Source organism: Ahaetulla prasina, chromosome 3, assembly GCF_028640845.1.
Source record: "Ahaetulla prasina isolate Xishuangbanna chromosome 3, ASM2864084v1, whole genome shotgun sequence".
NCBI lineage: Eukaryota > Metazoa > Chordata > Lepidosauria > Squamata > Colubridae > Ahaetulla > Ahaetulla prasina.
Genome location: NC_080541.1, coordinates 28,203,001 through 28,225,087, shown reverse-complemented (window position 1 = coordinate 28,225,087; position 22,087 = coordinate 28,203,001). Strand labels below are relative to the sequence as shown.

General features: G+C 39.2%; 1 protein-coding gene across 1 annotated transcript in view; it reads right to left on the bottom strand.

The window, feature by feature from the left end:
• Positions 1 to 22,087, bottom strand: part of ANGPT1 (angiopoietin 1) — a 171,094-nt gene that overhangs the window by 18,661 nt on the left and 130,346 nt on the right. The window contains exon 7 of the mRNA XM_058178229.1: positions 17,315 to 17,484. Within this exon, the coding sequence (XP_058034212.1) occupies positions 17,315 to 17,484 (170 nt within the window). The remainder of the gene's footprint in view (positions 1 to 17,314; positions 17,485 to 22,087) is intronic.

Sequence of the window (22,087 nt, the reverse complement as noted above, 5' to 3'; positions counted from 1 at the left end):
TGGCGAAAGTGCCACAGGCGTTGGGCGGTCGCCAGCCAGTATCCCCAGTAGCGGTCTGTGGTCAGTCACGATTTCAAAATTCCGCCCAAAGACATACTCGTGGAATTTTTTAACCCCTGACACAATGGCTAGTGCTTCTTTGTCTAATTGGCTGTAGTTTCTCTCTGGGGAGGACATCGTTCTAGAATAAAAAGCTATAGGGGCTTCTGTGCCGTTTGGAAGTCTATGGCTGAGCACAGCCCCCACCCCATAAGGGGAGGCATCGCAAACCAACACTAGGGGTAGTGAGTTGTGATATTGGATGAGCAGGCTATCACTTGAGAGCAGGTTCTTTACTGCTTCGAAAGCCCTATTTTCTGTCTTTCCCCAAGACCAAACAGTATTTTTTCCTAAGAGCCTATGCAGCGGTTCCGCAACGGTTGCTTTGTTCTTTAAAAAGACCGCATAGAAATTCACCAACCCCAGGAATGCCTGCAGCTCTGCTTTATTTTTAGGCGCTGGAGCCTTCCTAATTGCCTTGACCTTGCTCTCAGTAGGGTGAATTCCTTTCTTGTCTATCCGGTAGCCCAAGAAATCGACGGATTCGACCCCTATCTGGCATTTGTTTGCCTTGACTTTTAATCCGGCTGTCCGGAAAATCCCCAAAACCTTTCTTAAACGCTCCCCCAATTCCTCCATGTTTTCCCCTGAAATTAGGACGTCATCAAAGTAGGGAACTACCCCTGGGAGCCCCTGCAGTAGTCGTTCCATTAGGTTTTGGAACAACCCTGGTGCCACACTGACCCCAAATTGCAATCGGGTGCACTTGAATGCCCCCCTGTGCGTTACAATCGTTTGGGCTTCGGCTGTGCGGGCGCTCACGGGCAGTTGTTGGTAGGCTTGGGCCAAGTCTAACTGCAAAGACTTGCCCTTGCCCCAAAGAGTGCAATAAGTGTTGCACCACGGAACCGGTAAGCGCTTTTCTGTAAGGCTTTGTTAAGCGTCGCCTTGTAGTCAGCGCAAATTCTAATTGACCCGTCCGACTTTATTGGGGTGACGATTGGCGTCTCCCACTTTGCGTGATCGACTGGCACCAAAATCCCCTGATTTATGAGCTTGTCCAGCTCCTTATCGATTTTCGGTTTGAGGGCAAAAGGGACTCTCCTCGCCTTAAGCCTAATGGGGGCTACCTGGGGGTCTAAGTTGAAGGAAATAGGGGTTCCCTTGTACTTGCCCAGGCAGTCCTTGAAGACATCTTCAAACTCGTTAAAGAGAATGTCTTTCAGGTTACAGTCACTTTTGTAGATGCCAGTCACTCCCATGCCCAGGGCACGAAACCAGTCTAGTCCCAACAGACTGGGCAGAGTTCCTTCGACGATCGTGATGGGCAGGGTCTTCTTGTGTGGACCGACTCGACTCGGACGGAGGTGGTCCCTCGAACAGGGATGCGATTCCCTGGTAGTCGTGGACTCGTAGCCGTTGTGCTTGCAGGTGGTGCTTGACGGACGGCAGCGACTTCGCCAAAGTGTCCCAGGACATGATGGTGATCGCTGATCCGTGTCTACTTCAAGCCGGCACCGTACTCCCTCTATTTTGGCTTGGTGAAGATCTTCTTCTCCACTTGGGTCGAGGCGCGGCCTATGACCACAGTTGTTTGGTTGGAATCCGCGCCTTTTTTGTTTGAGCCAATCGCGGGTCGCCTTGCCGATTCCGCGCTCTGATTGGCCGATTTGAATTTTCGGCGGAAGGTTGAGCCGCCGACAAACTTGAGCTAGGTGCCCTTTCTTCCCACACCGACATGTTGCGTCTTTAAACTTGCAGCGTTGGTGCTGGTGTTGAGCCCCGCAGCTTCCGCATTCGTCTCGGTCCCCTTTGTCGCGTTTCTCGGTGCGGCAGACCCCTTCCTCATCTTCACCGTCGGATTCGGTCTGAACCTCCTCCTGGTGCACCGGAGTTGCCTTTGCGCCGCTTTTGTGGGACCGGCTTCTGCAGTGTCTCTGCCGCTTGGGAGGACATTTCATGTGCTCTGGCTTCGCCCAGAGCGTTGGCTAGCGTTAGGTTGCTCTTTGCTAGCAGCCGCCGCCGCAAACGGATGTCTTTGACCCCTCGGATGAGTTGCTCGAGGAGCACCTCGTCTAGGTCACGTTATCCGCAGTCCTTGGACGCTCTTCTTAGGGCGGCCATGTAGTCACCGGCGGATTCGCCTCCATCTGCCTTCGCTCTCCAAATTCAAACCGCCGCACGATTTGGACGGCGCAGCGGCGGTTTCTTAGTAAAGTCTGTAAAGTTGGCCACGACACCGACTGCAACGGCGTTGGCTCTGCCAGGGCTTCCGCGATGTCGATGACCTCCGGACCGCAGTGGCTTAAGAAATAAGCCCTTTTTCGGTTGTCTGGAACTCCGTGCAGTTCGTTGGCTTCTAGGAAGCTTTCGAAACGGGTCATATACGTTCCCCATTTCTCCTTAGCCGGGTCGAACGGTGCGGGCGGAGTGTAGCTGGCCATCTCCGCTTTTCTGCCCTGGATTTGCTGGGTTCGGGTCTATCGTGCTTCAGCTCGGTTCTGGTTCTCCTCAGCCTCGAGATCCCATCCTCGTCGCCAATGTTAAGTTCTGGAAGTAACGAGGCTGGAGACCAGGGTAGTAACAACAGCTCTTTAATATAGGGTGAACCCAGCAACAGGCTGGGGGAAAAACCTCTCCTTTTATACAGTTCTGCTGGAGGCTTCGTCCAATCAGCAACGTGCTGATTTCCCGCTCAAATATTTAAAGGTACAAACGTGAATACATAACAAGATGTTTATGCAAGGACACCTAGATCAAGAAAGATAGAAAACTGGGTGCAAACGGCCTGCAATAGTCAGTCTTGTATTTATATTGCAAAGTTAACATTGGGGCTCTTTTTTTTTATTTTAATCAACTTAAAAAGATGTTTGGAAAGATGCTGCTACACATCATACTTTTAGGTAATATACCGTATTTTCCAGATTATAAAATGCACCATAGTATAAAACGCACCTTAGTTTTTGGGGAGAAAAATAAGAAAAAAGCTGATTGGCAGGTGGATCCGCCTCCTGGAATACCCCCAATCAGCTGTTCCCAGAAGTGAACTTTAGCAACAAACCTTCCTAAGAGGTCTGTAAGGGGCGCGCAAAAGAGCATAAGCGTGCCTACCGTTCCTGTCCTATTGTTTCCTTTCGTTATATCCAATTAATATAGTTATTACATACTCATATTTATATATATGCTCATATATTGCATAGTTATTTCATGCTTATGCTTATATATACTGTGTGACAAAATAAATAAATAAATAAATAAATAAATAAATAAATAAATAAATAAATAAATAAATAAATAAATAGGTTGGTTGATTGTGAGCTCTGTGTCTTGCTTTTTTCCCCGCCTCTGAAACCCTCGTTTCAGAGGCTTTTTTTTTTTTCCCCAGCCTCTGAAACCTCAGTTTCAGAGGCTGGGCGGGGCTACATTCAGTGTATAAGATGCACCCAAATTTTCACCCCTTTTGGGGTGGGGGAAGGTGCATTTTATACTCTGAAAAATACGGTAATCTTTGAAAAGCCTCATAATACTAATTCTGAAAGAAGGAGACTATACCAATATGTGAGATTTATGCTGCAGTTACTACAAATGTTGGCTATTGTATTTTTCTTTCTTAATGAAAACCATTTAAATTAATGTAGTTGGGGGGGGGAAGGTTTAAGAAAAATGGATTGGGAACAGAGTAATGGGAGGAGGAGGAGGAAGAGGAGGAGGAGGAGGTGGCTGTTTTTCCTAATGCCGTTAAAAAAAGAAACCTAACTACCCTCTTTTAGCAGAAATGAAATTAGGTGTCCTTGGTGCTCTCTGAGCTTGGTTGTTTTCTTCCCAAACTAGGAATAGAATAGAATAGAATTTTATTGGCCAAGTGTGATTGGACACACAAGGAATTTGTCTTGGTGCATATGCTCTCAGTGTACATAAAAGAAAAGATACGTTCATCAAGGTACAACATTTACAACACAATTGATGATCAATATATCAATATAAATCATAAGGATTGCCAGCAACAAGTTACAGTCATACAGTCATAAGTGGAAAGAGATTGGTGATGGGAACTATGAAACGATTAATAGTAGTGCAGATTCAGTAAATAGTCTGACAGTGTTGAGGGAATTATTTGTTTAGCAGAGTGATGGCCTTCGGGAAAAAGCTGTTCTTCTGTCTAGTTGTTCTGGTGTGCAGTGCTCTATAGCGTCGTTTTGAGGGTAGGAGTTGAAACAGTTTATGTCCAGGATGCGAGGGATCTGCAAATATTTTCACGGCCCTCTTCTTGATTCGTGCAGTATACAGGTCCTCAATGGAAGGCAAGTTGGTAGCAATTATTTTTTCTGCAGTTCTAATTATCCTCTGAAGTCTGTGTTTTTCTTGTTGGGTTGCAGAACCGAACCAGACAGTTATAGAGGTGCAAATGACAGACTCAATAATTCCTCTGTAGAAGGAATGTAGAAGGAACTGTAGAAGGAACTCTGTAGAAGGAACTAGGTCAGTGCTAGTAAGGAATGGGGGAATGGGGTCAGTGCTAGTAAGGAATGGGGTTTGTCCTGAGCTACAAATATCTTCCTTTGTTAGTAGGAATGAAATTCTTAGCATTTTGGATAGAACACTGGATGTGTGCATTGTTCAGTTTCAGATCTTCTGACATTTGATGTTGATCAATTGATTCTATGTTATCAGGGGGTTGTTGACTCTTAGCAATCACATAGATGGATTTTTCTCCATGATGATCTGTCCTTAATCTACACTTTCAGCTCTTCCAATAGTGCCTCATCATTCACCATTATAACTAAGTCCCTCCATCTTGCTACTGGTCATCCTTTCCTTTCCTTTCCTTTCCTTTCCTTTCCTTTCCTTTCCTTTCCTTTCCTTTCCTTTCCTTTCCTTTCCTTTCCTTTCCTTTCCTTCCTTCCTTCCTTCCTTCCTTCCTTCCTTCCTTCCTTCCTTTCTTTCTTTCCCAGCATTACAGGCTTCTCCGGAGACTAAGTCTTTGCATAATGTGTCTAAAGTAGGATAAATTGTGCCTTGACTGAGAACTCTGAGTTTATTTGTTCAAGGTTCCATTTATTTGCTTTCTTGGTTGCCCATGGTATTCTCAGGAGTCTTCTCCAACACCAAAGTTCAAAAATTTGGAAGTAAAATCCACTAAAAATGATGAATTTTTGCTTGGTGTCAGCTCCGCTATCTAGAGAAGATGAAGAAATCATCTCCACAGGAGGGCTAACAAAACATCTATTGAGTTTGGCTGTAATAACAAAATTGTGGAAGGCTGCTTGTACTATTCCTCTGCCTTCTTATATGACAGTGAATCAAGCAGGCGTTTGCATAGCCAACGTTATTTTGTTGCCTGGACTTTAAAAAAAATACTTCAGCCCTTTTTGACTACATAGTGGTTCGTGCAAATTCCCATAAAGTTCATCTATCTTACTTTCTACTTTTGGAATATATTCCTGGGTATATTGTATACTTACATCCCGTTTTCTATATTGTTTCGTATTCCCACAAACTGTGTTTGCACAAAACAAATGTTAGTGTCAAGCCCCTCAGGAAATCAGAAAATCCAGGCAGTTCAAATGCGTACAAAGTTTTATTGTGAGCTTCAGCTCTCTGCAAGAAACTGAACTACTAATGGCCAAAACAAATTGGGGGGTAAGTAAGAGTCAAAGGAATTTAAGGTGGCCTGGACTTAGAACTCTTGTGGGTGAGAAGGGACTCATGATTGAGGCTGCATTTGACTCCTCACTTGCGCTTAGTCTGGTCATCTCCTACACCTAGTGTGTGAACTACTATTCTTCTGTCAACCTAATCTCTTTGGTCTCCATTTCATACAACATCAATGTTCTCTCCAACATCACATTTTAGGCTTCCTCTAACCAAAATAATGAGAGTAATGAAGAATGCTGAGATACAATACATTCTGTGACAAATGATCAAGTTTTTTTGAAAATAAAAGCAACAGATCAAATAAAGCATTGGTTGAGACCCTGAAGGTTTGATACCGTCAGCAGGACCAAAGCTGAACTAGATCATCAATATGATTTTTGTATAAATAGCTATAGCCCAGGGGTCTCCAACCTTGGCAACTTTAAGACTTGTGGACTTCAACTCCCAGAATACCTCAGCCAGCAAAGCTAGCTGAGATATTCTGGAAGTTGAAGTCCACAAGTCTTAAAGTTGCCAAGGTTGGAGACCCCTGCTATAGCCACTACATTTTTACTAGAAGTAAATGTAGAATGCAGATTTCATCTTTGTTCTTTTACTTGTATACAGAACATGTATGAATCTCTGTTTCATTTCTTGCACAGTACAAACTAAAATGCTATCATCCTCACTGATGCAATACTGTATATGCAGACTAATACATAGTTTGAAGCCAATTCTTCTCTTCTGCTAACAGAACTTCTCCCACAGCTTAGAATGGGAGAAAAAAAATCCAGCTACATAGGCAACAGATTTTGAAAACCTACTCTAGAACACATCTATTGGGGTGAAGACCTTAAGCGACTGAGTTGGGGCTTCTATTTTCATGATGTCGTATTCCATTGAACCATTGAGAATCAAAAACCCAGCATCAATTTTGGGTGAAAAAAAGGTCATAGGATTTTTGAACTTTAAATGGAAGACAAACCCTTAGATTTTATCAGAGAATGGAACATATGTTAGCAACTAGATGAGAATTCTCTTTGCAATTCTGCTAATGATACACATAAATAAGTCTGCCTCTGTGTGTTTCTACAATCGACTATGCTATATCTGAGATTACCTATTAGAAGGCTCTGCAAAATCTACAAAGTCCACGTGAGTCTCTGAATTGGCTTTGAATGTTTCCAAAAAGCACATGACTCAATTTGATACCTTTTATTAAACTGATTCAAATATTTTGTTTATGAAATGAATCAATCCCAATTCTTTGGAGTCAAGTTATCTACATTAAGATTCACACATCCCTAGTATTATTTACCAAAATATTATATTTGTCTTCCATTTAACAATTTCCTGCAATATTTTATGAATTGTGCATTAAGCCCTTTTATTGTTAAAAATAACTAAAACCTAATCAAGACATTAATATTTTATGCATACAACCAAGATACGTAGATAGGGTTTTAAAAGCATTGCTAAAAGAAATTGTGACCCTCTCTTATACCTGTTTACATTATCAAGATTTTCCATCCTAAGAAGATCATGTGCTTTACAATAAGTTCTCTCTGGACCATCACACATTTTGGTTTTGATTTCTCTAGTGTTAATGGTTTAATAACCTCTTTTAAATTATGCTTTAGAAATTGGCTGCAGCACAGATGGAACGTTTTGAGATTATGGCTGCCAGCAGGCAGAATGAAGTATAAGAAAGAAGTAAATGAGTTTAATATGAAATGACAAACAAACAAAACATGTTGCTTGCTATTTGTGCATTTCAAGGTTTGACAGCATCTATTTCAAGAATTGGGTTAGCTTATGTACGTGCCAACTTCCCAAAAGGAAAAGCAGGACTATTGTTTGTTCTCCTTTGACATTTTCATTGCCTACTTTATGCAATGGTATATGTGATCTAATTACTAGATTAGGTTTTTTTTTAATTAGCTGTCATATACTCCATCATGACAATCTGAAATACACTATCAGAAATGGTGAACATAAACTGTGAATACATAAAATAAGAAAATCCAAATAGACCCTTAATGGCAAAAATAATTATGTCCTTCCTTTAGAACAGGGTGTCAAACTCAAGGGTGGGATCCGGCCTGCAGGGTGCTTAGATCTGACCTGTGGGGTTGCCCTGGAAACAGCGAAGGACCGGCCAGTGAAAACCCTCTCCATTTTCGCTGGCAGGGGGTTGCAGGAGGCCATTGCAGCCGAAAATGGAGCTTGAGCCCGTTTTTGCTGGCAGAGTACTCAGGCCATCACAGGCGCCCCCAACATGAGTGATGTTGAGCTGACCACGCCCACCATGGCCATGCCCACCACGGCCTCCCGAGGTCAAACAAAACCCTGAAGTGGCCCTCATTGAAAATGAATTTGACACCCCTGCTTTAGCAAGAGCAAAATTGGAGAACATGCAGCAATGGCCAAACAATACTAACAGAATGTAGTATATACATATGTAAAGGTAAAGGTTTCTCCTGTTCAATCATGTCAGATTCTAGGGGGCACTCATTTCTGTTTCTTAGGCAAGGGAGCCAGCATTGTCCAAAAATATTTCCATGGTCATATGTAGGGATGAAATGCTCCCGGTTCAGACCGGATCAGCTGATCTGGTAGCGATGGTGGCAGCTGGTTTGGAGAACCGGTAGCAAAAAAACCCTCTCCCCCCATGCCCACCCAATCGTATGGTCGCCCACTTGCCGTTTCTTTTAAAAAATGCTTTTAAAAGTAAAAAAAAGAGGCTCTGACAATCACAGCTGAACTGTGCAATCGTCAGAGCCTTATTTTTTTACTTTTAAAAGCATTTTTTTACAAACCTATTCGGCCAAATAGGTTGTAAAAAAATGCTTTTAAAAGTAAAAAAAAAACATTGCACGCCACAGCTGATCCCCACCCCCGCATGCTATTCTGCTTACCCCATGCCTCCTTTTGGCAGGCACTGAGCACACGTGCAACTTGCATTTGATGAGTGGTGCGCACTGTGCATGCACAGCCAGCGAACCAGTAGTAAACCGGTTCAGATTTCACCACTGGTCATATGGCCATCATGACTACACACCAAAACACACAGAATGCTGTTTCCTTCCCACTGAAGTGGTACTTATTTATCTACTCCCATTTGCATGCTTTCGAATTACTAGGTGGAGAGGAGTTGGGGCAAGTAATGGAATTCATCCTGTTGTGCAGGACTTGGTCTTGAACACAGGTTATCAGCTTCCCAGCTGAGAAGCTCATCGTCTTTCACTGCATAATGGAAACCTAACTAAATTCACAAAGGAATGGCTTACTTATATATGACACATTGCCCTGCAAGGCAAATTGAGATATTTACAGTGTTACATTTTGGAAACACACACTATCCAACTAAACAGTAAACATTACCTAGTTTGGTAATGAAACATTTGCAAGAAAACAACCAAGCTCAGAGAGCACCAGGGACCCTGGCTACAAATATTCTTTTCTATCAGTTTTCATTCCTTTTTTATTCAGAGTTGGAATAAGCTTCATTAGGTGTTGATTCAAATTTCACCATCAAACATTTAACAATTATGCAGTACATATTCTTCCCACCTCTGAAGCAAAGACATTTTCCCAGGACATATTACTATGATGAGAGGACTTTTCAATTAAGCAACAGCAGAGTGAAGGCCATCTTGATCTGGGGGAGAGGGGGGAGCTTGTTCCAGAGTGCAGCCATTGCTACAGAGACAGTCACCTATGCGGTCATAAGCAGAGGTGGCATTCAACTACTCAAAATTTCCGCTATCGGTTCTCCAGAAAGGTTCTGACCAGTTCTGGAGAACTGATAGCGGAAATTTTGAGTAGTTTGGAGAACCAGTAAATACCACCTATGACTGGCCCCGCCCCCATCTATTCTCTGCCTCCTGAGTCCCAGCTGATCAGGAGGAAATGGGGATTTTGCACTAACCTTTCCCTGGAGTGGGGAGGGAATGGAGATTTTACAGTATTGTTCTCCTGCCATGCCCACCAAGCCACACCCACCAACCCATGCCACACCTACCAAGCCACGCCACAGAACCAGTAGTAAAAAAATTTGAATCCCACCACTGGTCATAAGAGATCATTTTATTTAATTTAAGGAATTCAGGACATGCCAACCCAGATGTTTTGCAAGCAGCCGCTCAAGTAATCAGACCCTATGCCATCTATACCTATATGTATCCATCCATGATTATATATAAATCAATGTTTGTTCATGTGAAAAAAAAATAGAAGTTGTGTGAATCCAGCTCTAGCTTCAGAATCAAGCCGCGATTTGTGCAAACCATAATTTACATGATCCAAAGATCATCAAAACACGTAAGGTACACATCTGGTTACCCTAACCAAGCTATAGGATATTCATATATTATAATTTTTAAAAATATAAAATTATCATTGTTTACCATCTTTTCAATCCAGGATCGTATTTCCTTAACCAGCAGTGAACTTCTTAGATTTAGTTAATCAGGGCAGGACAATCAAGACATGTACTGTTCCTGGAAATGTTTATAGCTATTTGAAACAAATAAATATTGCCTTGGAATCCTTCTGCTTTCTAAGGACATTGTGGGTTTTTTAAAAAAAGTGCCAGGATGAATTATGTGACACTAAGACCCCAGTTAAAAAAACACAAACAGCCTGTTAAACATATTTCTGCTCCCATGGCGTCAGTTGTGGCCGACAGAGCCAGATATGAGTGAAAGGTTCACTCACTGTCATCTATTTATACTCTAGGCTCTTAGATGGTGCCACACTGATCGGGTCAGAAGGGCTCAGCCTGATTCCAGAATGCTATTTCTTCCCTTAAGAAATCAGGGAAATAAGCCTATAAAAACCTGCAGTTCAGAACTATGATTCTATCAATTGCAACAGCATTAAGAAATAGGCAGGCAGGAATTATTACTGCTGTTAATTTTAAGGATGAGATTTTTTGGGGGGGTGGGGAAGGGAAATAAATAATGCTTTGACTCAGTCCACTTTGTGGATTTCTCTTAATCATCGCAAGGCCTGGGCATGAAACATCATTTTCTTCTGATCTCAGAACACAACAGCCTCATTTGGCTATTCTGTTCAAAATATATGAGTTGGTTAAATTCCGAATGAAGGCAAACATACTTGCAAGGATAATGTTGCAGGATCTAATCTGGGTCTCTTAAATTCCAACTGCTTCTCCCAAAAATATCTCTTAAAACTGTTATGAATCTTCTTCCAAAGGAGATATACTGCTTTAATGAATCTTGCTGCTGCCATCTTTGCGCATGCGCAGCTTTCTTCTCACCGGCTAAAGGACTTTTTGGCACCTGTGGCCAGGTAGCTGAGAGTCTTCTTGGACTCATGGGTGGGCGAGCAAGCAGCGACCAGGGAATCGGTTCGGGGGCGTGACCAGGCTGCCCTTACTACCGGTTCGGAGAACTAGTCCCTAAAGTTACTACCTATTCGGTAGAACCAGGTAGAACCGGTAGGAACCCACCACTGTCCTGGTTCCTGTAGTCTGCAATTTTTTCTCTGGAAATCCATACCTACTCCCACATCATTCAAAAGGTTTTCATCCCAAACTGTTTAGCTAAAAGTCAAGGAATATAAATCCTTCCATTCTCTACTATGTTGTTAGAGCTAAAGAAGCTTCTTGGATGAAAAGTGAAACATCTTTGAAGAAAAAATAAGAAAGTCCAGCTCCCTCCAGAAAACACACCTTTGGGACAACCATGACCTGGATGATTGAGAATCTCTACAGACTTTCATCTTTGGGATAGGCTGAACTGCTTCTTTCTGCCCATTTTCCCATATATTTTTCTCAACTGTTCTATTTTGCCAGTGACCTCTATGCTTTTTGCTTGGAGAATCAATGGAGTACTTTATATTTTAGCTGGGGCAATTAAGCCAGAGACATCTCTAATGTGAAGAACTGTTCTGGCCAAGCTATTCTGAGACAAACATATAAGAAAAATCAAAATTAAACTTAAGTCATTCCTGAAACAAATTTGTCTGTACGATTGCAAATCCTTCTCTCCCACTTCCTCAATTTCCTGATAAGTCTATCTGAGGATTCATTCTGGCCCATGAAATAACAAATGTATATTTGTCTATGATCTAAAACTGTATCAATCTTTAAACCACAAATGCCTTCACTTGTATAGATTCATAGGCATATCATACTCTATATTTCCTGTGCAGAAAGAAATGTAAAAGACTATCTCCATCCAATACAAATATCCACCCCATGTAATTGAATAAATGCCATATATTATCAAACATTTTGGTGAGCTCTTGGATACTCTGTATACTTTAGTTGGGATCTTGACTTCCCAGGACAAAAAACAAATACATCATAATTGTATGGTTTTGAAAAGTGAGGATATTTCTTAATGTACATGTGTTCAGCATTACTGCACCAAATCAGAGATTCTTAGACTAATAAAACGTAGTAGAGAGAAAGAAATACAAACACCACAGAGAATAAACAGAACACTTCTGAAGTCACCAGTTGGGACTGATCCAGGCTAAGTCCAAAGTTTCTATAGGGTGTTACAGAACAGTATGAAAGATGATTTTCCATATTTTTTCAGATGAAATGGATTAGTTTGTAGACTCTGAATTCTTACATCAGTGATTGTAATGAAATGTTGGAGTGGTGTTCTTTATCCAGTGAGGGGACCAAACAAAAAAAGGCACTCAAGATATACTTTTTTCTCTATCTTCCACAACCCTCTTTTGTTTTGTTTTCATCTTTCTATTTTAGTATTCTTTGAACAAATGCCCAAATCAACTTGGAAACCAGTTGCTTGGTTGGCTATTTTTGTTCTTGATGGAAATGGTGGTGTTTGAATTACATTTGCTGTGCCTTTTTTTTTTAAACAGAAAATTAGATTCATAATCATTGTTGTAATTAATCATTTCATCATCATGGGGAAAGCATTCATTTGGATGGGCGACTGCACATAAATAGGCCATTCCTCCTGAGAGATATTCAGACTAAAACAGCTGAAAACCGATGAAACTCAAAAGAGCAGAAACAAACATTGGTAAAATCTAAGGCAGTAAAATCTAAGGCAGTAACATCTATGGCATTGAAATTCTGTCCTTAATTCTTCAACAGTGTTTGTGGTGGCAAGGGGATTGAAGCAGTGGTGAAATCCAAATATTTTTACTACCGGTTCTGTGGGTGTGGCTTGGTGGGTGACTGGGTGTGATGTGGCTTGGTGGGCATGGCAGGGGAAGGATTCTGCAAAATATCCACTCCCACCCTGCTCTGGGGACAGTCAGAGGTGGCATTTGCTGGTTCTCCAAACTACTCAAAATTTTCGCTACCGGTTCTCCAGAACCTGTCAGAACCTGCTGGATTTCATCCCTGGATTGAAGTCTTATTCATATGCCTGTAACCATTTCCTAGAGTAGTGGCTTGAAAACCACCATTAGTGTATTAATGAAATGAAAGAGTTAACTGGCTAAAAGTCAGTTTTCCGAGGCAAATCAATGTGCATATTGCTAAGGGTTGTCATTATTCATAAGCATTTCCTCTCTCTCTTTTTTTCTCCCTGCTATGTACATACTTGAATATATAAATACATGGATAGGATTGCATCCTGAATATGTGTGTATTCTGAATACATATATGCTAAACTGATTTGCTGGCTTGTAAGGTAGTCTTTAGGTTAGAGATTTTCACTTGCAGGCAATGGTGTGTATTTGTTTGGGATAAAACTAGACTTTGGTTGTCCCATGCGTTGTTTTTTTCAAAAGGCAACTGGACATTTCTGCTTTTTCCTTGAAAACATTTTGCATCTCATTCAAAAAGTTTCTTCAGTTCTGACTGAAATAACTGAAACAATTTGTAATGAATGCTAGATAGTAAGATACAACAAGATGTATGGGTCTGAAAACATATATTAAAGACCAAAGCAATTGTGTTTGAGAGAGAAAATGAGCCAAATGATCGCAAGCTATACAAAGATGAAAGGAGAGGAGGTAGATAAATCTGTGTATTTTAATAGAAAATAAATAAAGTTGAAAAAATGGATTGAGATACTTTATGATGTATAAATGATGGTAATAGTGAGTATGTTGTGAGATTTAAATTTTGGTGAAAATAAACAAAACCAGCTGCATGTACGTGTATGCTTCTGCCTCTTTGATACAAGGACATAAGAGTTGAACAATTTGGAAGAAATATGAAAATAAATTAGGCAACATGTATAGTAAATAGAGAGACAGTCAAGAAAGAATGGGTGCTGAATAAGGATTGAATAATAAAGTGGATAAGCAGCAAAAATACATGCCTTGAGGTGGTCTGATCATATAAAGAAAATGAATAAAGGTTGCAAATTGTTAAGCCAAAATATGAAGGAAGAATGAATGGATTGAGAGACTAAGGAAAACCAAGAAATTAGTTGTTGGGTAGACTTCAATAAATGAGAAAAGGGAACAGAGACTTTTAAAGAATTAAACAAGGTGTGAAGCAGCTCACGGATGTAGTAGAAGCAAGAATACTGTAGTTTCTAGGGTTAGAAAATATATGGAGAGCAATTATGTTTGTGTAAATCTGATTTAGGCATAGGTCCGTTTATTTTTCTTGTTAATAGAGCTGAAAAATCTTCTTGGAGGTTGAAGCGAAATGTCTTCAAAAAACAAAAACAAAAACAAAACCCCAAAAAGTTCAGTTGCCTCTTAAAAACGCACCTTTGGGGCAGCCATGATCTGGATGCCTGAGAATCTCCATAGACATTTAGCTACACACTTTGTGATGAACTATACAAGGATGTGATGAACACTCTTCGAATGGTATGGGAGTAAGAAAAATTGCAGAAAAATTGCAGACTACAGGAACCATTTGAACTTCACTTTGAGATGTAGACAACACAGGGTCATCCCAACAGCCTGTGCTTGTGCTCAACGATGAAGGGACACAGGACAGAAAACATCCTGCAGAAAGCAGAGCTCCACAACACAGTCCTTTCAGGAGTTCCACCCCCATTTGCACTACTCAGAAATCCTGAGGACACAGACAAACCTCCAAGTGGCCTCAATGATTCTCTAAATGAATGCAAATGACCAGCTGCCTGCAAGGAATATTAATCCTTTCATGCCCCACCTGTCAGAGTTGAAGAAGCTTCTTGGATGAGAAGCAAAACAACTTCAAAGAAAAACAAGAAAGTCCAGTTGCCTCTTGAAAAAGCACCTTTGGAACATTTATTTTTCTTATCTTGTGTATTAATTACTTAAACCCACTAGTTTTTACTTCATTTTTTTGTATTATTCATAATGTTGCTTACCCTGAATTAGTGTGATAGGTATGTGTGGATTGGACCCATAGTAAGTTGCACTTACTATGCACAAGTACTTGTGTACTTGAACTCAAGATGGCAGTGATAGAACTTGAAATCTTCTCTATGTAAGATAACGTGTTTAAATGTTAAGCTGTGAATAAATCTTTCCTTGGACCTGCCCCTCCTAATCATGACAAAATTTAACAAGAACAAGAATATTGTCTGCTGTTGAGGGCTGCAATACTTCTATCTTTGTTTGAGGCACACCTATCACTGAGAGAATGTCATCCATAACTTTGAAATTATATTAAATAATAACTGGGCTGAAAGGAAACATAAACCAGAATGTGAAGACTATTAAACTCTGTGGTCCAATAAGATGCTGTACTTGGCTAGAGTAAGAACTGAGAACTCTGACTATCTTTATTAGATCGCTATCTTTTAAATGAAAACTAATAACTTAACCTTTATTTATGCTCTCAATCTGTTATTTCCATCTTGGGAAAATGTTCATCTCCAAGGTTTTATGTGATACACACAGAGGTTTCTTCATGATCAAAAAAGCCCAACAGTGTTTTCCTGTTGTTTGCAAAATGTGCATTACTTTGAGCCAAGTTCAAATAGCTAGTTTAGCCCAACCGTAAGCCAAATCTGTACATTTTGTGCTGCTCTTGGTGTTTTTGGAATCACAACAGCTATCTTCAACTCTACCCACTTTTCCCCTACACCTTTAATTAATAACCGTTGCTGTATAACCAAGAAGATGCATCAGATTATTTTATTTCATTTATTTTGTCATGCATATATAAGATAACAGGTAAAAGTATAAATACATGAATAAGAATAAGTAAAAAGGAATATTAGGACAGGGACACTAGTCACACGGGTGCACTTATGCACGCCCTTTACAGACCTCTTAGGAATGGGGTGAGGTCAACACTAGACAGTTTAAGCTTAAAGTTTTGGGGGTTTGGGGAAGAAACTACAGAGTCAGGTAGTGCATTCCAGGCATTGACAACTCTGTTACTGAAGTCGTATTTTCTGCAATCGAGTTTGGAGCGGTTTACCTTCAGTTTGTATCTATTATTTGCTCATATATTGTTGTGGTTGAAGCTGAAGTAGTCATTGACAGGTAGGACATTGTAGCAGATAATTTTATGTACTATGCTTAGGTCAGACTCAAGTTGGCGTAGTTCTAAGTTGTCTTAAGTCCAAAATGTGGGTCTGGTGGCATAAGGTATTTTATTACGGGTGGAGGAATGGAGGACTCTTCTTGTAAAATATCTCTGGGCTCTTTCAATTGTATTTATGTCTGATATTCAGTGTGGGTTCCAGACAGATGAGCCATATTCAAGAATTGGTCTAGCAAATATTTTGTATGCTCTAGTTAGTAGTACACTATTACCAGAGAAGAAGCTACACAAAAGTAGGTTAACAATTCTTAATTCTCTCTTCTTTATTTGACAATTGGAAATGTAATGCAGGGAAGAAGATGCCAGGAGCATTGACAAATGTATTTCACTAGCTAGCCTTTTGGCAATACTTTTTTCAAATACCAATGGAAAAAGAGAAAAGGATAGGTTAGAAAAGAGAGAGAGAGAAGAATAAACAGTGTACAAATAGAAAGTTAAATACACAATGAGAAATTAAAGTTAAAATCAAGCCAAGAAGAATTGAAAACCTCAAGTTAAGAAAGGAGTATCATATTAAAGGTTTTCAACTTTGTTTCTGAGAAATTAGAACAATTTGTCAGTGAAAAGGTTTGCCTCCAGAAATTGTGTTTGTCTGAAATGGTATAAGATTTTCTGCTTGAGCAGAGGGGTTGGACTAGAAGATCTCTAAGGTCCCTTCCAAATCTGTTATTTTTTTATTTATTAAATATAGACATAGGCATGGATAACACAGTCTTTCTAACATAGTACAACCTCTGAACATATTTCTTAATTAATTCAAATAAAATATTACAAGAGTATCTTATGCTCAGTAGTCTAACAAATAGGACGCTGAACAGTTACTGATTGCAAAGTAAAAATAGTTGGAACTGAACTGTAAGAAATATAATTAGAAAGCTACAGCCATAAAATGGGAATATGCTGTTAAAGGAATGTGTGCAAATGGATGTTTGCTCCCAATAGGTCTATAAGAGCATCTCATTTATCTACTCAGATGTACATGAAGACAATCAGAATAAACAACACTGAATAGTCTGAATTAGGCTAGGGAGATTCATATACGATCTCATACTCCAACTACTAAAAGCAAAATTCAATATTCTTTGACTTTCGAGATTCCAGTAGGTTTCCAACTGATCAGTTGCAGGCATATTTAAAAAGTACTTTTACTCATAAAAGTAAAATCACATCTGCACTCACCTGTAATTCTGTTTTTCATTTCCTATGTAAAATCTATCATATTGTGAATATGCTCTGCTTCCTTCCCAATCCATTAGTTCGATTCTTAGAGAGTAATGCTTTTGACTGGTGGTTATTGCAAAGATAAATTCATTTCCCAGCCAATATTCACCAGAGGGACTACCAAAACCCTAGGGGGAAAAAACAAATGAAGAAGTGAGTTTCATCATTCTTGTTTACATTTGTGCAACATACACCACAGAAATTTTCTTTTTTATATATATAAAATTTTATAACGGTTTTATTTTTATTTCTCATAAACACTTTTGAATGTACAGTCTCTTACCCATTGTTTTTCATTCATCCTTATCTTTTTACTTTCACTTTTCGTTATTCGGGGCTGCTCTTTTACCATTTACCCTCCTTTATTTTCCCGCAAACTTTCTTCCTCTTCTCCTTTTCTCTTCCTTCTTCCATCTCTTCCTACTTTCTTCGTTAACTCCTTCTTGCTTAAAAGTCTGTGCTGACCAATTGGCCCCCATCTTCACCAATTTCTTCAATAAATCACTAGAGATGTTGCTATGTTCCTTCTTGCTTCAAACACTCTACCATCATTCCAGTGCCAAAGAAGCCCACCATCAAGGAACTGAATGACTACAGACCAGTTCTTTAACATCTGTAGTCATTAAAACCTTTGAAAGGCTAGTGCTTTCCTACTTGAAAACCATCATGGATCCGCTGTTAGACTCCTTGCAATTTGCATACCGAGCAAATAGATCAACAGATGATGCTGTTAATATGGCTCTGCACTACATCTTACAACATCTTGAATCTCCAAAGACCTATGCGAGGGTCCTTTTTGTAGCCTTTAGTTCAGCATTCAATACCATCATTCCAGACATTCTTCTAACTAAGCTAAACCAGCTACAGGTACTTGAACAGACTTGTAAGTGGATCACAAGCTTCCTAACAAACAGGAAGCAGCAGGTGAAGAGATCAGGTGAAGAGATCAGGTGAAGAGTAAACAAGATCACATCAGATACCTGTACAATTAGCACAAGGGCCCCCCAAGGCTGTATGCTCTACCCACTTCTCTTCGCTCTGTATACCAATGACTGCATCTCCAATCATCCATCTATTAAACTACTGAAGTTCGCAGATGACATAACAGTGATTGATCTCATTCGAGACAATGACGAATCCACATATAGATGAGAGGTCAAACGACTAGCCTTATGGTGCAGCCGAAACAATCTGGAACTGAACACACTCAAAACCATAGAAATGGTGGTAGACTTTAGGAGAAACCCTTCCTACTTCCACCTCTCACAATACTAGACAACATAGTATCAACAGTAGAAACCTTCAAATTTCTAGGTTCTATCATATCACAAGATCTAAAATGGACAGCTAACATCAAAAACATCATCAAAAAAGGATAACAAAGACTGTTTTTTTCTGCGCCAACTCAGAAAGCTCAAACTGCCCAAGGAACTACTGATCCAGTTCTACAGAGGAATTATTGAGTCTGTCAATATGATATATTGATATTTATTGTTCCTGATTGCTTATTTGTACCCTATGATTATCATTAAGTATTGTATCATTAAGTGTTAAATTGTACCCTATGACCATCATTTGTGTTGTAAATGTTGTACCTTGATGAACGTATCTTTTCTTTTATGTACACTGAGAGCATATGCACCAAGACAAATTCCTTGTGTGTCCAATCACACTTGGCCAATAAAATTCTATTCTATTCTATTCCTATTTCCCCTTTCCTTCCCATCTCCTCTCTTCTTCCTCCCTTTCTAATCCTGTCTCCTACTCCTCTTCCCCCTCCCTTTTCTTCATTCAACAATAAATGTTCACAGCGTTCCTCAATGTGCTTAGTTCTTATTGTATGTATTACAATTTACATCATTCCAGCCACAGAAAAGTAATTGAGAATGCCAGGAGAGAGACCAACAGTAACTGTCACTTTTGGGAAAAAGCAACTTTCATGAGTATTTAATAATTCTGGATGAATGTGCAGACTGTTCTTGATGTCTTTAATTATTGATTTTTAATATACACCAATTCTGTTTCAATAATTTCATGAAGATCAGGGCAATGACTATGTTTTTCTATGCTCTCTTGGTTAGATACAGACCTTGCAAGTAATTGCTATGAATAACAAGGCAGAAGGGCTCCTGAGGAAGACATTCTTTTTTCCTAACTAATCTTCTTTTGAAATGTTTTCTCAAAGATGTATTTGTTGCCCAATTATTAAAGGATATCATAAAGGATATGATACATGATATGTATTATATGATATGTATCAGTGGTGAAATCCAATTTTTTTTACTACCGGTTCTTGGTGGGCGTGCTGTGGTTTGGTGGCTGTGGCAGGGGAAGCATACTGCAAAATCTCCATTCCCACCCCACTCCAGGGGAAGGATACTGCAAAATCCACATTCCCTCCCCACTCCTGGGGGAAGGATATTGCAAAATCTCCATTCCCACCCCATTCTGGGGCCAGCCAGAGGTGGTATTTGCCGGTTGTCTGAACTACTCAAAATTTCCGCTACCAGTTCTCTGAACTGCTCAAAATTTCTGCTACCGGTTCTCCCAAACCTGTCAAAACCTGCTGGATTTCATCCCTGATATGTATCATATCATACATACATATAGGGTACATTTTGAAGCTTTAATCCCTAAGAAATTAATGATGTAATCAATCACAATTAACATGTCTCATTGATTTTAATAGAAGCAATTTGCAGCTTACCTCCCTGGTCTGGATGTTATTTAAAAATTTAAAAATAAAAGATAGAAATACTTAGGAATATGAGAGAAGCATTATCCAGTTTAACTCATTTAATAGGCTGAGACTTAAATAGAAAATAATCTTTAAATATGAATGCTTTAAAATAATGTTTTATTGTATGCCACTTAGAATCACTTCTGTGAAATGGGCAGCTATATGAATTTGATAAATAAATACATAAATAAAAATATATTCCTATGTAACCAATAACTGATATTTTCCAACATATTCAAAAGATTTAAAAGATTACAAATACTGGAATATTCGCATTGATTTCTCAGTCATTTCATAAGATTTTCTCTTTCTTTTCTGTTTTGTAAGCAAATTTCATTTTATCAAAGTGAATGAAAAATGCAATATTGCTCTGTTGAGTACTAGTTCTTCTGAATAGTTTATTCCTGAATTGGAAATATCAAAGCTTCCACTGATTTTCAGGAAAAATATAAAACCTGGCAAGGAGTTTTCTTTATGATTTGACTCACGTATTCCTTGTCTTCCAGCAATGGTTGGAAATGGTGATACCATTAAGAGCTAATTAAAGAGAATGTTCCCTAAAGTTATAAAGACTTTAACAACACCTAGGATACAATGGTGAATGATATCATCCTTCATTTCACTTATATCTTGTACCTGACTGTTGAATTGAAATGACAAAGTTGCTAAAGATGCTAAAAGTCTTGGAAGAAAGATATCTCATTGGATGTGCTTTTAGGAATTAGTGCGTAGGAAAATTTAATATTCATATACCATATAAAGAAGAAAAAAAACTTGTCTTGCTAGTACAATATCTGACTATATCTCATAAACACAATTGTTTTAATAGAAGTTCCAACCTAAATGGAATAAGGACCAGATAGTAAACTGAAAAACTTATTCTTTGATTCAGCTGCTTTGCAGGAATTATTTAGGGCCAGTCAAGCATCTCCTTGTTAACAAAATCAGAATCAAAATAACCCAAACAGCAAGGAATCTAGGGACATGGGTGATGAACAGAAAGAATCCAGCATCGTTTTAGTAGTGTCAAGACTAACATTTTGCAGAGTTGATGTTAACAATGGAAGGAAAATGCTATCAAGGGTATAAATGTGTTTTATTAAATCTGGCAAAATATATAAGGGTTTCCTATTTGAACCACATTCCTTCAGTATCATTAAACAATTTTCTTTCTTACTTCATTTTCCTCATCTGATAACGTGCATAGGAAGCTCTGAGGTTTTTAATGGAAAATAAAATGAAATTGAAACCAGATATAGCATATCTTATGGACATGTTTCAAAACCATTGAATGAAACCACTAATAAGTCAGTTCTACCTCTCACCTCTACCTCAGGCAAGTCTATCTTCTGAGAATAAGTAAGAGGACACTCAAGGTTTAGATGGAAATGAAATGCTTTTCAATAGAACTGCTTTTTGAAGTGGAAGAATCAATTGACATATTAATAGAGCATTAATTCCTTAATTCTCCATTAATATCCCACTTTTAAAAAGTTATTTCAAGCAAGTTCAGCTGTAACTAATTTTTATAAAGAAATTATAGAAGAGGAGGAGGAAGAGGAGGAAGAGGAGGAGGAGGAAGAAAATATCTACACAATCAAATAGCCCAAAATAAAAATATATAATTTTTATAAAGAAATTATAGAAGAGGAGGAGGAGAATAATATCTACACAATCAAATAGCCCAAAATAAAAACATGGAGACACATACAGATATTAATCATAAAAAGTCTTGTAGAATAAAAACAATATAGACTTAAAACCTTAGCTCACTTTTTCAGGTGCATTGCTTCCTGAAGAAAAAGAAGAAAGAGATAAAGGAGATAATGTGGCTGATAGTTTCATCTTCCTGGCATCAGAAGAAAAGCTTGCTAGAAAACCCTACATTGTGACACAGCACTGACTGATTAGATTCTTTTGCATTCTTTTACTGGCTCAGTTGTGGGACTGTCAGTTTTCCAAGAACTTACAGCCAATTGCTAAGCCAACCC